We start from the raw sequence: 16,150 nt of genomic DNA, 5'->3' as shown, positions 1-16,150 counted from the left end.
TGAGCTTTTCTCCTCTTTTTGACTTATTGTTCTGAGATTGTTTATGTCTTGTGTCCTTGGGTTTGGTGAACCCCTTCTAACTGACATTTTCCTTCTAGTGCCTTCTGTAAGCTGGACTGGTAGGTAGAAGTTGGGTAAGTTTTGTTTTGTCATGGAATAGTTTTCTTTCTCTATTGATTGTGATGGATATTTTTGCTGGGTGTGGGAGCATGGGATAGCATCTGTGAGTTTGTAGAACATCTGTGTAGGCTTGTAGAATCTTCATCGAAAAGTCTGGTTTTGTCTGGTGTGATGGCGCATGCCTTTAATCCCAACACTCTGGAGGCAGAGGCAGACAGATCTCTGTGAGTTCATGGCCAGCCTGGTCTACAAAGCAAGTCCAGGACAGCCAAGGCTACAACACAGAAACCCTATCTCAAAAAACAAAACAAAACAAGGTCTGGTTTTATTCTAATTGACATGTCTACTTATATGTAATTTGGCCTTTTTTTCCCTGCAGCTTTTAATATACATTATTTGTTCAATATGTTTAGTGTTTTGATTATTATACATCATGAGAATTTCTTCTCTAGTCATGTGTATTTGGTGTTCTGTATGCTTCATGTACGTTGGTTGTTACTTCCCCCTTTTTTAGGTTCAGAAAATTTTGTTAAAGAATATTTTCTATGCCTTTGACCTTCCTTTTATTCCTTCCTCTTTTTATTCCTATTATTTGTAGATCTGGTCTTTTCATAGTGTTCCAAATTTGCTGGGTGTTTTATGCCTGTTTTTTTTTTTAATTTTTAAACTGAAGTATTTATTTCTTCTACTTTGTCTTCAAAACTTGAAATTCTCTTTTCCATGTCTTATTGGTAAGGTTTAACTTTTGACTTACTAAATCTTTCATTTCCAGTTTTATTTCAGGTTGGGTTTTCTTTAGTGATTCTATTTCTTTATAAATTATTTCCCTTTGGTACTTTTCATTATTTCATTCAACTGTTTTCTTTGTGTTATCATGGTCTTCATTAAGGGATTTACTGATGTCCTCTTTAAGGCCCTTGGGTATGTTCATAATTGCTATTGTGAAGTCCTTGTCTTGTGTTTTAGCTTTTTTTATACTTCTTAGAACCTCTGAAACATGGTTTTTGGTTTCTGGTAGAGGCATATTATCTTGGCTGTAAATGTGTTTTTGTACTGAGGTCTAGGCATCTAAAATTATGATGATTAAGGTATTTCTAGGTTTTGACATCTGATTTTGTTTTTGTTGGATGGGAGTCTTATTCTTTGGTTGCTGTGTTGCCCATTCTGGATGGTAGGCAAATCAGGCAGATTTGGGGTCCCTGGTACAGAATGTTTCCACAAGTTGTTGGGTGACGGAAAGGAATGGAGATAGGCGAGGGAAGAAAGACTGAGAGGAGCTATGGCAAAGAGTTAGGGAGATCTGGTTCCCACCAAGAGGAAGAGTCCCTAGGGGGTGGATTGTGGTGGGAGGAGGGGCTCTTGCAAGTAGGCTTTGGTAGGAAAAGGAAAAGGTCTACAAAGACATGGATAAAAGGGCTGGGAGAATCCTGGATCTGTACCTGGATCTGGGTCTCCAGTCAGTGATGTTGAGATGAGAGGAGGAGCTCCTGAAAGCTGGCTGCAACTGACAGAGAATAATGGGGGACCAGAGGGCTACTGAAAATCACCTTCCTGAGTCTGAGCCTGGTGTGACGTGGCCACTGAGGGTCCAAGGTAGAAAGTGTTTCTGGGTATTGGCTACCGACACAGAGGAATAGAGATGAGCTATAAGGTGAGGCTGGGGGTAGGGGAGGGCTGAGCTGGGTCCTACCAAGAGGTGGAGTTCTTAAAGAGTGGAGGGTAGTATGAGAGGACAGACATCTGCAAGCCATATGCTACAGGGCTGAAGGTGAGCCTGGAGAGATCATAATGGAAGACAGGAAGGATAGTGAAAATCTGTCCTTCCATCTTATGATCAATCTAGGTCAAGTGTTTATCCATCTGCCAAGCCCCCACTATAATAATTTTTTAATGATTTGATTTATGAATTTCTTTTGGTTGGAGCCTATTTTTTAAAAAGTGGCCGAGAGACTTTGTATTAATCTATGTAATTTTAATGAAATATCAGTAGATGGCAGTAGATTGTTTGCTGTTCTTTCCCTTTCTTTCTTTTTCTTTTTATATTCCACCATAGAGATCTAGGAAGAAGCAACAAACAAAACAACAACAAAAAAAACCCAACCCAATCTTTTCCAATTTTTCAAGTATAGTTGGTTTAATTAGATGTTATGTAAGAGTTCTTCAACCAATGTTGATTCATAATTCAAAAATAAAGATGAAGAAATACCAGTTATTTTCTTAGCATATGAATCCAATTTTCTTCATTCTTTATGTTAGTTAGCAAATATTTGAGGGAGTGCAAAAAGAATAGAATGCTATTTGCCTTCATAGAGTATAGTCTAAGGGGAAATAGAATAAAATGATGAAAATTATAAAAACAAAACTTTTAGAGAAATAGTCAGGAACTTACAGAATGCTCTACCTAATAGGTTAGTAAATCGTGCCATCTAGATTCAAACTGAGCTGCATCTCACTGTAGAACCTAAAATATTATGTAGCATAGCATGTAGAGAAATAATTATACTAAAAAGAGAGAATCATATCTGTCTAGATAGAGCAAACAAGATTTTTAAGAGAAGATGGTGTCTAAATTAGAGCTGAGTTGAAAGATTGACCGTAATGTGGACATGACCAGAACTATTTCAAGAAGCATTATTTTGTTAAAAATGCGATGAAGTAGAGATGGATAAATTGTAGGTCTACATGTATTATCCACCAGGCATTTCTAAGACTCTACCCTTTTGAAGCTTGCATTAGTAGAAGGATATAAGAAACAGGTGTAAAAGATGCCAGTGGCAATCAACGCTATTTAAAAAATATAGGGTTAGAAACATGGCGTAGTCAGTAAAGTGTTTGCATACATAAAGGCCTAAGTCAGTACTATGAAAGCCCACATAAGAATAAAAGCTAATGTCTCATGAAAGTCTTCACTTACCAGGAAAGTGGGACAGAGGGGAGGACATACTATTGGGACTTTAGGTGAGAGAAACATGGGAGAATGGTGATATAGAAGGATCCAGAGGGTCTTAGAAACCTACAAGAAGAACATTATGATGGGCAGATCTGGGCCCAGGGGTCCTGCTCAAACTATGGCACCAGCCAAGGACAATACATGCAGTAAACTTCGAACCCCTACCCAGATCTAGCCAATGGACAGGACATTCTCTACAGTTGTGTGGAGAGTGGGGACTGACTTTCACACAAAGTCTGATGCCCCATATTTGACCATGTCCCCTGGCTGGAGAGACCTGGTGGCACTCAGAAGAAGATAGCAGGCTAGCAAAAAGAGCTTGATACTCTATGAGCATATACAGGGGGAGGAGGTCCCCCTCAGTCACAGTCATAGGGGAGGGGAGTAAGGGGAGAATGGGAGGGAGGAGGAATGGGAGGATACAAGGGATGGGATAACAATTGAGATGTAATATGAATAAATTAATAAAATATATTTTAAAAAAAGAAAGAAAGCTAAGCATAGTAGTGCATGCCTGTAATATCACAGTAGGAAGGCATGTACTGGGACATACTGGCCAGTCACTCTAGCCTAATGAGTGAGTTTCAGGTTCAACAAGAAAGTCTGTTTCCAATCCAAAGAATGTAAAACATTATTGGGGAAGAAGCTCACTCAATGTATACCTACCTCTGCCTCTACTTACATGTACACACCTTGGGGGACAGGCTGAAAGAGAGAGAGAGGGAGAGAGAAAAGCAAGGAAACAGGATGAAAGAAAGGGGCCATGTTTTCGGAAGAGCTGTTAAAAAAGAGTCTCTGTTAACACAGTTAAGGGAAGATTGTACTCCAATATGACTTAAAAGGGACCAGTAAATTTTACAGAAATAATTGCAGTATCTAAAGGAGGAAAAGACTAAGATTCTGCCTTGTCCCTCGGGTGAGACTGGTAAAGCACTGGCTTTGGACATTCTGCTTGTGATATATCTTTAAGTATTTCCTAAAGGGGCAATGAACACCAAGAGTGAACTCTCTTTATCTTTGGCAAATCTCATCAAATTGCCCTGAGTTCTGCATCTTTCTGGAGACTTCTGAGCTAATAAGCTAAGGTTTGTGTCCAGAACAACAACAACGACCTTATAATTTATTGAGATATAGTATGCTGGAGGGAACAAAGAGATACGGGGTTTAAAAATCAAAATTTAAGTGGGGATATGAAGTAGTCAATCTGGTGTGAGTCTATAGGTCAAAAAAGATGTTAATGTAGAGATGTAGATTTAGGAATGCTCAGAATCTAACTGGATGATCTTAAATCATTGAGCTGGATGGCATAATGTATTAGGAGGAACAGAAAAGAGGTAGGTGAAGACGGAGGATCAAGATGCTCCTTTGAAGTGAGAAAGATGAAAAGAAGCAGCGAAAGAGGCAAAGTACTGTGTTTCAGAGGAGGCACCATGATCACATGTGTCAAATGTTGTCCACAGGTCAAATAAAAGGAAAGTTGAATTGGTCCTTTGAATGTGGAAACACAGAGGACATAGATAACATGCAGAAGCGCATTAGAGGTGGCGTGGTAGATGATTGACTATCACCAGCTCAAGAAGAGTGAAAGGAAGAGGATAGCAAGTATCTTGGCTATAAAGGGATCAAAGGGGTTGACAGCTGAAGGAATCAGATTGTGAACGTGTGGTGCCATTGCTGTTGGTTAGGTTTGAGGTAATGTGTATACTCAGATAAAGAAGGAAAATATTTTGAGACTATGTTCACAGTAATGTCTTTGAGACACTCCAAGACTTAGTGGCTTGATGAAGAGGCAGTAGTTCCGGGTTTCAGTTAAAGGAACAACAACAAAAAAAAGCTAAAGATCAGTGAAGAAGTTTGAGATTCTGCTGAAGGTGGAGCTTGAGGTTCAGGGAACACAAAGGATGAGTTGGGGCATGAAAGTGCATCAAATTTAGGGATGGATCAAGCTCAGTGGGGATACATTTTTATAAGTGATAAATGACCTGACAGTCTGAAGGCTTTCCTAAGACCAACTTATCCTAAGATAACATAGGTAGGGAGACTAACGGAACCAGTGTGCAGCTTTCAGTCGATTGTGCCAGTGGCACTGGTTTGGAGGAGAGAGATTAGACATGCTAGGAAGATAACTCACCTAACAGGAACTTAGATCATGAAGTTGGGTTCCTTGTTCAAACATGCACATTAGTGTGCTGGAGTCACTTTCTTTAAATAGCTCCTCAAACAAGAAAAGTGGGTGATAGTAGTGCGAATAGAAAAGAAATTCTGTTGTAGGACGTGTGCATAGCATGCACAAGGTCCTCAGTTCCATCCCCAGCACTATGGGAAAAAAAGATTAACAATCTAGTTGGATTCTGATGTAGTATACAAAGCAATTCTTCTCTTAGTAGTACTCTAGCATAATTTAATATTAAGAATATGAACTTTTGTACCAAAATACATGAATTCAACTCACATCGCAATAGCTCTATATAAATCCTGTGATCTATTTGTGCCTCAGTAGGCTTTTCTGTAAATATCTACCTCATAGAATTAGATGAGTTTATATAGGCAAAATACTTAGAACACTACCAAGAGTAAAATAAATATTATATATAATAGTTTAAAAATCCAAAGTGCTTAGTGTCGCAGTACAAGTAAGCATGAAAGAAGCTCTTAGCACTGTAGTCAATTGAAAGCATCAGGCTAAGAACAAAGTATGCATTTTTAAGGCAAGTAGGTAAAATTAAGGATGAAATCTTTGACCATAAAACCAAACAATTAAGCTAGAGAATGTAGTTCGATCCACTAATACTATCTGAGACAGTTCTGTCTGTGACGAGGCAGTGACAGAGAACAGGGGCATGAACACGAAACGGACTCAGAGTCAGGAAGACATCAGGAAGGAAGGACATTCCAAGTGAGATTTGAAGGAAGTGGCCTGAAGGCAACAAAAATCCTTAGTTTGCACATGATTCTGACAATTTGCTCGCTAAACTGTAAAGTGTCTTCAGCTTGGCATAAGATATTTCTACATTGGTTTCAATCTCCTTACCTAGGGGGCAATTTTGATTTACTTTATTATTGCTTATGGAACACATCTTAGTCCTTTAAGTTTTACTTTAGCATATCTCTCTCTCTCTCTCTCTCTCTCTCTCTCTCTCTCTCTCTCTCACTTTTTTCTTCCTTTCATTTTTCTTTTTTGCAAAGTTTGCAATCCCTTTAGTACAGATTAGAATTACAGCATCTATAAAAATCTTGGGGTTTTGCTAATAATTAGTCAACTGACTAGAAAATACACACAGATGTTAAACAGAAGGTGATAACATCTAATTTCAACAGTATTTGTTGACATTAAATCCATATTTTTCATCATGAGAACTTGTATCATTTTCTCTGGACAGGCAAATTCTGCTGGTGTTTTTCCTGGCACCCACAATGCCCTCTGTTCTGTCACCTTGCCACTCTTGTGTTAGTGTGGATCCTTCTCTTTCTTTTTTGATGGAATAAAGTCCCTGCCTTCCTCTTATCACTTGCTACTAAATGAAAGGTGAACAAATACATTTCCAAACCTGCTTAGGCCTGCCCTGGTCAAGATAACATGGGGCAGAAATGTTTAATGTTCTTGGAATCATTTCTCACATGTTCTTGTTAAGTCTATTTCAACACAGTACTGAATGTTCCTGCTGCTAACCCATAATAGCTACTGAGCATATGTCAGGTATTATGTATATTCATACCCCGCACACCTGCACAAGATTATGTTATAATATCTTTAATTATTGCCTCGGCCCTCTGAGGGCTCCACAGATGAAGATACTGAAGGTAAAAGAAAAAGATACCTCAAGGTCCTGAAACCTGAAAAACAGAACCAAACCTTAAATATAGTTTTTCTTTCCTTTGTAAATCTCATTTAATTGTTGTACTTGATTATTGGTACTAATAGTGAACAGTTTTTAATCATCCTTGTAATGTATTTAGGATCATGAATTTGTGACAGGAAAAAAGGAAAAAGTGAAACATTATCAATCTATGTTGTTTTGTAGGAGTAAAGAAGGCAAACTAATCCAGGGGAAAGAGTTAATAGACAAAAAATGTCAGGAGATAAAGATAGGAAGAATGAAGGCATCCCTAAAGAAGGTAAGGAAGCTGGAAGATCAGTGGCAATGATGAAAATGAATGAAAGTATCATGGTGTTAAAATTGGCAGCAAATTAGAGGAGAAGGAAGCAGCCATATTTCATCAGGAGGAAAGACATACAGGGTTTATATGTTTTATGTAACAGTTAAAATGCCAATAGTGTATATGTGTGTGTGTGGGGGGATCTTCCCCAGGTTAGAACATACCATTTAGTTATCCAATACCGAATAGTTAGCCCTGAAAACATATATACAAGTTACATTATGCAGATTGAGCAGGTTGTACTTATGCATTTAGTAATATGTGTGTATGTATGTATTTTTGTATATATACAAACATATACATATATAACAAAAACTACTGAAAAAGCCATAAATTTGAAAAAAGAGCAAGGAGGGGGTATATTGGAGGGCTTGGAGGAAGTTTATGAGTTATAATTTCAAAAAATAAATAATTAAAAATCAGGAACACACTGAAAATAATCAACTATAAGTGGTTTTCACTTACTGTGGTAGCACTGTGATTGAAATATGTGTGCAAGAGGTCTAAGTTGAGAAATTAAGACAATCACATTTACTCTGTTCTTTAAAAAACTGGTACGACAATTCGGTAAGCAACCTTGAAGTGCCATTTACTATCGCCTTGATCCTGATTTTGTTCAGAGCTAGAAAAGGAGACTGTCAATCCTAAATTTAGTTTACTTACTTTAAAATGAAGTTTTAAATAAATTTATAGAAAGAAATATGACTTTCTTAAAATGTCTGCATTTAATTTGTACTAAATACCTTCTTTTGTCTAGCTGTGGCCAAAGAAGACACATCTTCATTAACTGACGCTGTAGAGCAAGTGGCAAAACAACAACAATCGCAAACATCAGAAATAGAAAAACATAAAAAAATTCTGTTCAATTTGCAGGTAACTAATTTCATGTAATCTTTTGAAGTGTCTCTAGCTTTTTCAGAATTTTTAGTGAGCTACGATTTATGACGAATAGTCAGGGGCTAGGATGACAGCCAGTAATGTGCTTGCCACACAAACAAGACAATCTGAGTTTGTTGGCCAGGACCCATGTAACCAAGCCAGGCATGGTGGCATGTGTCCTGGGGTGTATAAAAGAATTTCAATTTAGCAACATGGCTGCTCTGGCAAGGGATCAATCCAAAGACCTCCTGGGTCTGTGTGATCTGGCTGGAATACAGACACACCCTTAGTATACACCTTCAATCCTGAACAAGGAAGGTAAACTTGGCTTGTAGAAGGAAGCAGCCATGTTTGAAAGTGACATCTAATAGAGGGGCAGACAAAGTGATGAATCAGATAAAGATTTGACAGAGTGAGTCAGAGAGAGGATGTGTCTAACTCTCAGGGGGAACAGACAGGAAAGAGAATCTACTTAAGAGCAGTGCAGAGAGAGCCAGGAGAGTTCATGGAGACGGTACAGTTGAATTTGGGAAGACAGTACAGAACAGTTCAGTTGAGTGCAGTTGAGTTTGTGCATTTCAGTTTGTGGAGTCCAGAGGCAGTGTTTCCAAGCAGAGCAATTCAGTGAGATGCAGAGAGAAGCTATTTTGCATCAGTCAGCTTGGAAAGGAGTTTTGAGCCAGAACAGCTGGATTGAACCAGCCAACCAGATTTCAGAAGGAACTAGAAAGGGTGAGCTTATTCAGCAGTAAGCCTCAGAGACAACAATTACATCTGGTTCATAAAAGTTACTTTTATGAGAGTGTGGAGAAAGGATGATCCCGGTAGCTTACTGGATAGCCTACTTGGAAAGCTCTAAGCCAGTGATAGACCCTCTCATAAAATAAAGTAGATGGGGCTTGAGGAAAATTCCCAGAAGTTGTCCTCTAATTTTTGTGTTCACGTACATGTACGTGTGTTCATGTGCATGTGCGTAGACACACAGAGACATACACACAGACATATGCAGATACTGGGAGGTTAATTTTAAATTAATATTTATTCCCTCAAGCTTTCTGTTCTCCCAAAATAGTCTATATGAATACTTGGAGTTTAAAGAATATCTTACACTTCCACACAGTGTCATTGTCATTATAGCTGCAGTGTAAGTACATAAAATTCAACACATCACATAGAATCATTTAAATTCATCCCTGTTCTGTTTTCCTATAAAACTATAAATTGCTATAACTAGTAAAACCATGTAAGCTAGTAAAGCTATGGCATATGAGTGATTAGTTGTCAGGGAACACTTCAAGTAGCCTTTCTCTGTGTTCTTTCCTTTCCACAATGTTCTCTCATTATTCTGCAAGGAACACGGGGGCCATCTTGGTCTTGTATGAAACATAATTGAACATAACCACATCCTATGAATGTGACTAGAGAAAGAAAACCGTGTTTGTAAAGACATTATTAAGTAAATCACAGAAAGGAAAAGAACAGGCTCTGGAGCTGAACTGTGCTGCTTTACAAGGCTGGATTTGCGTATTTGGCTCTACAGCTAAATTTGCCAGGACCTCTTCTTCCTCATGTGTAAAATTGAAAGAATAATGGAGTATATCCATAAGGGTTTTGTAAGTATTAGAGTAACCTTGTAGTTATAGGTAAGGTATTTTGGGGGCCACAGTGGACAGTAAGATTTGATTTTGACACTTAAGTGCTAGTGTATTTGTAGATAGATAATGTTAATAATTATGTTAATGTAGTAGTATATATTATTTATAAATATTTCCACTTTGTCACTCCTATATTAAAAAATAACAATATAATACAAAGCAATGTGTTAGATTTTTATTAAAAAACATTCTTAGCCAGGTGTGGTGATGCACACCTATAATCTCAGCACTTGGGAGGCAGAAGCAGGCAGATCTCTGTATATTCAAAGCCAATCTGGTCTACAAAGCAAGCCCAGGACAGCCAAGGCTACATAGAGAAACTAATCTCAAAAAACAAAAAAACAAACAACAATAGCAAAAACAAAAAAATTCTTACAACTTTTTAAAATAAAACTTCAGACAGTATTTTATTTATGTTGAGAGTCTATTTTTTGAGTACAAATTTTACAAAACACTGAGTTTACTCTTGTACTGCTCATAACCTCTTGGGGAGGGAGACAAAAACATTAAACAAATAATTGCATGCCTCAGAGCATCATCAACAGTAAAAGCATGAGCCAAATACACAGTACAAAAAAACCTTTTCACTAAAGAAGTGATCTCTCTAAGTCAAGCTTTAAAGGACGGCTGGACTATTAAATACTGGGGCAAGTATAAGCAAGAGGGTTAGGGGGTTAATGTTCCATAGAGTTCATAGAGGCTTGGCATAGCACTGGCATATTCACAGCACTGGAAGTCCCTTGGCAAGGGCATAGCATAGAGGTTTGAGAAATGGTGGAAGCTATTCACAGTGATAGGAGATGTTCACTTTATTCTAAATCAATAAGATCCAAATGGATTTTAAAGCAAAGATTCAATTAAATGGTTTTTTTTTAGAAAAAGAAATCTAGGTCTATAAAAAGTACGTGTTTCAACAACTACTTGTGACAAAAACTTTCAGCAAATTATGAATAGACAAGAATTTCCTCAGTCTAAAGAAAAACAACATCTGTGTAAGAACAACCATATGCCTGAGGCTGAAGTATTAGGTGATCCTCTAATTCTTTTAGTGCTCAGGAACAAAGCAAGAAGCTTGCTTTTATTTTTATTCAAAATGGTACCAGTAATTCAAAGAAGTGCATCATATAAGAAAATAAAATAGAATATATCAAAATAGGATGAAGTAAACTTCTAAAAAGTTATACATGGCATGATTACCTTTAGAAAAATACTACAGATTCATGAAAAGGCTATTAATATTAGTAAGTGAAACTTAAAGTAATAGAATACTAAGATTAATATTTACAAACTGTACTATATGTCTACTTATGGGTGATAAATGATCAAAAAACCTTTAAAACAGTACCATTTATGATGATGTGAAAACTGGGCAGTTAAGTAGATATGAATTTGACTAATGGTCAAACAAACCAAGTATGGATGAGAAAAGTCAACGCCCTAAAAAAATGGAAAGCTATACCATTTTCATAAATCATTAAAATGTTAGTTCTTCCAATTTTATCCACAAAGTAAAAGCAATCTCAAGTAAAAAAACAAAATCTACCTTAGTTTTTTTTTTTTTGACCAGTTGATTTTAAAATTGGATAGAGAGACAAAGAACCTAAAAATGGCCAAAGCAAGTCTGAAGAACAATGTTGGAACTCTGATACTGCCTGGACTACTTTCCAGAACCAACAGCCAATTTTCTGTTTCTCCAAATACCAACTAGATCCAAATAGTTCAATTTAATTCTGACACTGCCTGACGTTAGCATCAGACCTTACACACACACATTAATCAATACATACATAGTGATGATAGAGATGTAGATAGATAGATTGATAGATAGATAGATAGACAGATAGATAAAATAAAAAGACAATCATAACAAAATATAAGGGTCTACTATATTAGTTTAAGGAAGAAAAGAGGTGACCTAATTGGTAGAAATGTTGTGTCTTCCTAGTCCCGAGGTACTATCTTACTATCATTGATAACGTGATTGTAGCCAACAGACGTCTGTTCCCTTTTCTTACGTATGTGTCCATCATTAACAAACATTTATTGAGCTTCTACTTTGTGACAGCACAGTCTTAAGTGGAGGACGGTGATAAAGAATACAGACTGGGTTACAGTAGTGCTGCTTTCTAGACAGAGGAGGAAAACAATAAACAAAGGAGAGTGACAGAGGAAAAGCAATCAGGCAATATGTTGAGAGCAATGGGGAGAGTGGGAGTAGTTCCCGTTGTGACCTAACCCAGGCTCTCCTGAGGAATGATAACAGTTGAATGTGAACAGTGAGGGGGCAGAGGATTTTAAACAATTTTTGCTTATTATTATTGCCTGTTTGTATGGCATGTGAATTCTGGCACCCACATACTACAGTGTACATATGGAGGTCAGAGGATAACTTTGTGGGGTTGCCTATTATCTTTCAAATGAATTCACGTGGCCAGGCTTTCAAGGCAAGCACTTTAGCTGACTCATCTTGCTGGCCTGGGGCAGAAAATTTTATAGTAGATGGATCAACAATTACAAATGCCCTTAAGTGGGAAGGAACTGGGCATAATGAATACACAGGAAAGATGCTGGAAGGCGAGAGTATAGGAAATGATTAGGAGAGCCAGTAAATAGGGATTAGGATTAGTGCACATATGGCTTTATAAGCCACTCACAAGGATTTGCATGGTGTCATTAATGTGATAGGACACCATGAGAGGACCTTGATCAGTGATAATTGTCATGTGCTTTATGTTTTAAAAAGGTTCTTCTGCCCACACATGGGACCTAGTTGATGAAGAGAGGCAGAATGGATTAAGATGAATTAGAAGTCATCATATTTCCACATTTGTCAAAGATTATCAGAAATAAATTTTAGGTATTTAGTTGTTTGTGCTGCGGATGGATCCCAGAGCCTTATGTGTGTTACACAAATCTTTTACTTCTGAGCTATGTTGGTGTCTCAATCAAGTTTTTTTGTAAATAGGTTGGAGATGCAAGGAAAGAGAATCAGGAATGCCCTCTCAGTTTTAGACTAGCTGGGTGAAAAATGGTACAGTTTCTGGAAATCAGTACAATGGTAGGAGGAGTAGGGTTGGTATGTTATAAGGATTTGCTGAATACGTATAGTTAAGATGGCTCTGCCAGCAAAACAACAGAGTAGTCTTATATATTAGGGTTTGCAATTGGGGTTCACTTGCTTAATATAATGCCTTCCTTCCAACTTTAGTTTGATTTAAAGGGAATGACAATAATAGATAGAAAAAAGAAAGAATGACGAGTGTACTGCTGTTATTTAAGTGGCATTTGATGTTTAATTTGATGAACAATTAAATTCAGAAATAAACAAAAATGATATAGCTTAAACAGAATATTATTTCTTAAGGTGGTTCTATTACCTAAGTTTGTGATTACGGGCTGTGCTAATATGTACTTTTTGTTCTCAACTCTTTATCTATCTGTATAAATGCATATTATATCATATTATTATTGTTAATTTACAAAATCTCTAGTTGCCTTTCTCTTTCAGAATTTAGATAATATCTACCCACAGTTGATTAGAGTGTTCTGTGACATCACAGATCTTACAAACAATTCTGTAGTCTCCCTCCCATTTATACCTTTGATGCCTGGGCCCAGGACAACTTTGAATTACAGCTTTATGTTTATCAGTGTTTTCTTAGCTTAAAGCATATAGGCCAAGCCAAGCCACACTAGGTATGATATGGAGTTTTCTCATTCTCCACTCTCTACCTCTAATAAACTCCTTATTATACAGAGGAACTCTTTGTTCTCAGGGACTTCAGGGAACTGGGGATCTAAAGGCGGGCTTTCAGAGCACCCTCATGGCTTCTGTGGGCATGATGCTATGCCCTCCTAATGCTCTCCTACTTTAAAGTCCTCATCATGGCTGTGACCATGAGCCTGTGACTCTCCTAATAAGACTCATTCTGAAGAGCTTTTTTAATGAACCCATTTCCTTTAGTAATTTATATTAGTTATGTGTTCCCACTGTGCTGAGCACATTTCCATCTCTTGAGTCCGAGTTTGGTCATATGACTAGCTAGAGTGTTAGCCCAAGTGAGTCAAGCAAAAAGCTTTAGGAAACCACTTCCATTTTTCTGTGTTACTGTTGTGAGAAAGGACATATCTCTGGAGCTTAATGAGTACAAGACAAAGCCAAAACGAGTTTAGCCGCTCAGTCAAAGCTAGCCTAAATTGTCTTAACAACCAGCCAACGCTCTCTGAAAGCAAAGTTCAGTCATTTCCATTTCTGGTTTCTTTTTCCGTGTATTCCATTATCTTCCCTATTTCCCACCTCTCTTAAGACCTCTTCTTCCTCTCTCATGATCCTCTTTCTAGTTTCATCTCTCTCTCTCTCTCTCTCTCTCTCTCTCTCTCTCTCTCTCTCTCTCTCTCTCTCTCTCTCTGTCTCTCTCTCTGTCTCTCTCCCTTCTTCTCCCTCTCTCCCTATCCAAGCGAAAATGGATCCTGTCTTTCTGAGACTAGTTTATTCTCCTTAATATAACATTTCCAGTTGCATACATTTTCCTGAAAATGTCATGATTTCCTTTTCTATATTGCTGCATAAAATTCTGTTGTGTAATGTACTATATCTTCTTTATCCAGTTATCTGATAGATATCTAGGCTGGTTCCGCTTCCTGACTATTGAGGCTAGCACAGCTATAAACCTGAATGTGTAATTTAGATTACTTCAGGTATAAACCTGAGAGTGATGTAGCTGGTTCATATTGTAGCTCTAGCTGCAGAGATATTTCAGAACTACATACTGACTTCTATAGTGGATGTACAAGCTGACATTTATTTGGGCAGAGAATAAGGCTTAATCTTTTCCTATATCTTCCCAGTATTGGTTCTTTGTTTGATTGGTAATAACCATTTTGACTAGGATGTGATGTAATCTCAAAAGAAATACTAATTTGCAGTTTGCTGATGATAATGATGATGAACTATTGGCCATCTGCATTTCTTGTTTTGAGAACTCCCTATTCATGTCATAAGCCTTTTATTGATTTGGGTTTTTGATATTTAATCTTTTGAATTATTTATATATCCTAAACATTAATCCTCATGGAGTTGGAAAAGATTTTCCCCATTCTGTTTGTTGATAATTATTTCCTTTGCAGTGCAAAAGCCTCTTAAATTTCATGTAATCTCATGCCAATTTTTGGAACTATTTCCTGTGTTAATTGAAACCTAATCAGAAAAATACTTGTCTATGCCTGTAACCTTCTGTGGGAGAAAGTGCATGTGTGTCTAGGAAAGGGTGGATATGTATGTGTTCATGCCTATGTGGCAGGTCATGCATGTTTGTGCATGTGCACATGGAAGCCAGAAGTCAATATCAATTGTCTTCTCACAGTAAATTTTCTACTTATCTTTTAAGACAGGATCTTTCAACAAATATGGAGGTCACCAACTTGGTTAACTTGGCTGGTTGGCCAAATCTAGAAATTTACTTGTCTGAAGCCCCAATCCTATCCCAAGACCAAGTTTTCACTGTGGTATTCTTTATTGTGTTGGCTAGTCTTATTCCTAGATATTTTAAAGATATTGTCAGTAAGATTTTTGTCTTTGATGTCTTTTTGGTGTGTTTGTTATAGATAACGAGCTACTACTAATCTTTGTATAACAGCCTTGTTGGTTTGCTGTAACTATTTTTCCACTCTAAGAGTTTTCTGGTAGAAGTGCTCGCTGGAGATATTTTCATATCTCAGTCAGTCTCAGAGCTGTTCTCATGCAGAAGGATCATCAAATTATCTTTACTGTCCTGTTTGGTCTTCTCAGTTTCTTTCCTTCTGTCTGAAGCCAAGATTTTCAGGAGGTTTCCTTCTGTCAAATCTTGTTTCCATCAGTTTGAATGGAATATATAGCTTTTTGTCTCCTGTTGAGACAAACACATATTCTCCTCCCCAACACAACATATTTCCCGTCTTTCATTTTGGAATTAGGACCTTTATATGCTGATCTAACTCAGCAGTGCTTTCTAAAATCCAGTCCATCTTAACAGGTATGCTACTTGTTTCATTTAAAATTTTTAAAATCAATATATCAGTATTTAATCTATCTTAAGGAGATATTATATTCTCCTATTTTATGACCATATTTTTAAAACTACTGTTAGATGTTTTCATAATTATTTGACCTATAGGACTATATGTTACATCTGTGACAGGTTTTATGTTATAATGTGTTAAAAAAAAAAACCCTGTTGTATTAAACGTATATACATGCTGAAGTGCCATCAACCTAATTTGCAAAGACATCTCCAAGACACTTACCATCTCTAACAGATGTGTGACCTTAGATTCATGCTCTCCAAAATTTAAGGCAAAAGCCCATTGGAATTCTGAATATGAACCTATGGCATGGTGCATATATGACAGT

General features: G+C 37.2%; 1 protein-coding gene across 3 annotated transcripts in view; it reads left to right on the top strand.

Annotated features, from left to right (window-relative positions):
- CCDC122 (coiled-coil domain containing 122) overlaps nucleotides 1–16,150 on the top strand; it is an 82,307-nt gene that overhangs the window by 35,385 nt on the left and 30,772 nt on the right. For all 3 annotated transcript variants that reach the window (XM_084767147.1, XM_084767146.1, XM_084767148.1), the window contains exons 2-3: nucleotides 7,093–7,186; nucleotides 7,986–8,101. In XM_084767147.1, coding sequence (XP_084623273.1) covers nucleotides 7,141–7,186; nucleotides 7,986–8,101 — 162 coding nt within the window. In that variant the 5' untranslated portion in view covers nucleotides 7,093–7,140. The remainder of the gene's footprint in view (nucleotides 1–7,092; nucleotides 7,187–7,985; nucleotides 8,102–16,150) is intronic.

This window comes from Acomys minous (assembly GCF_964271855.1).
Source record: "Acomys minous genome assembly, chromosome: 18".
Lineage (NCBI taxonomy): Eukaryota > Metazoa > Chordata > Mammalia > Rodentia > Muridae > Acomys > Acomys minous.
This window is presented reverse-complemented; position numbering and strand designations above follow the sequence as displayed.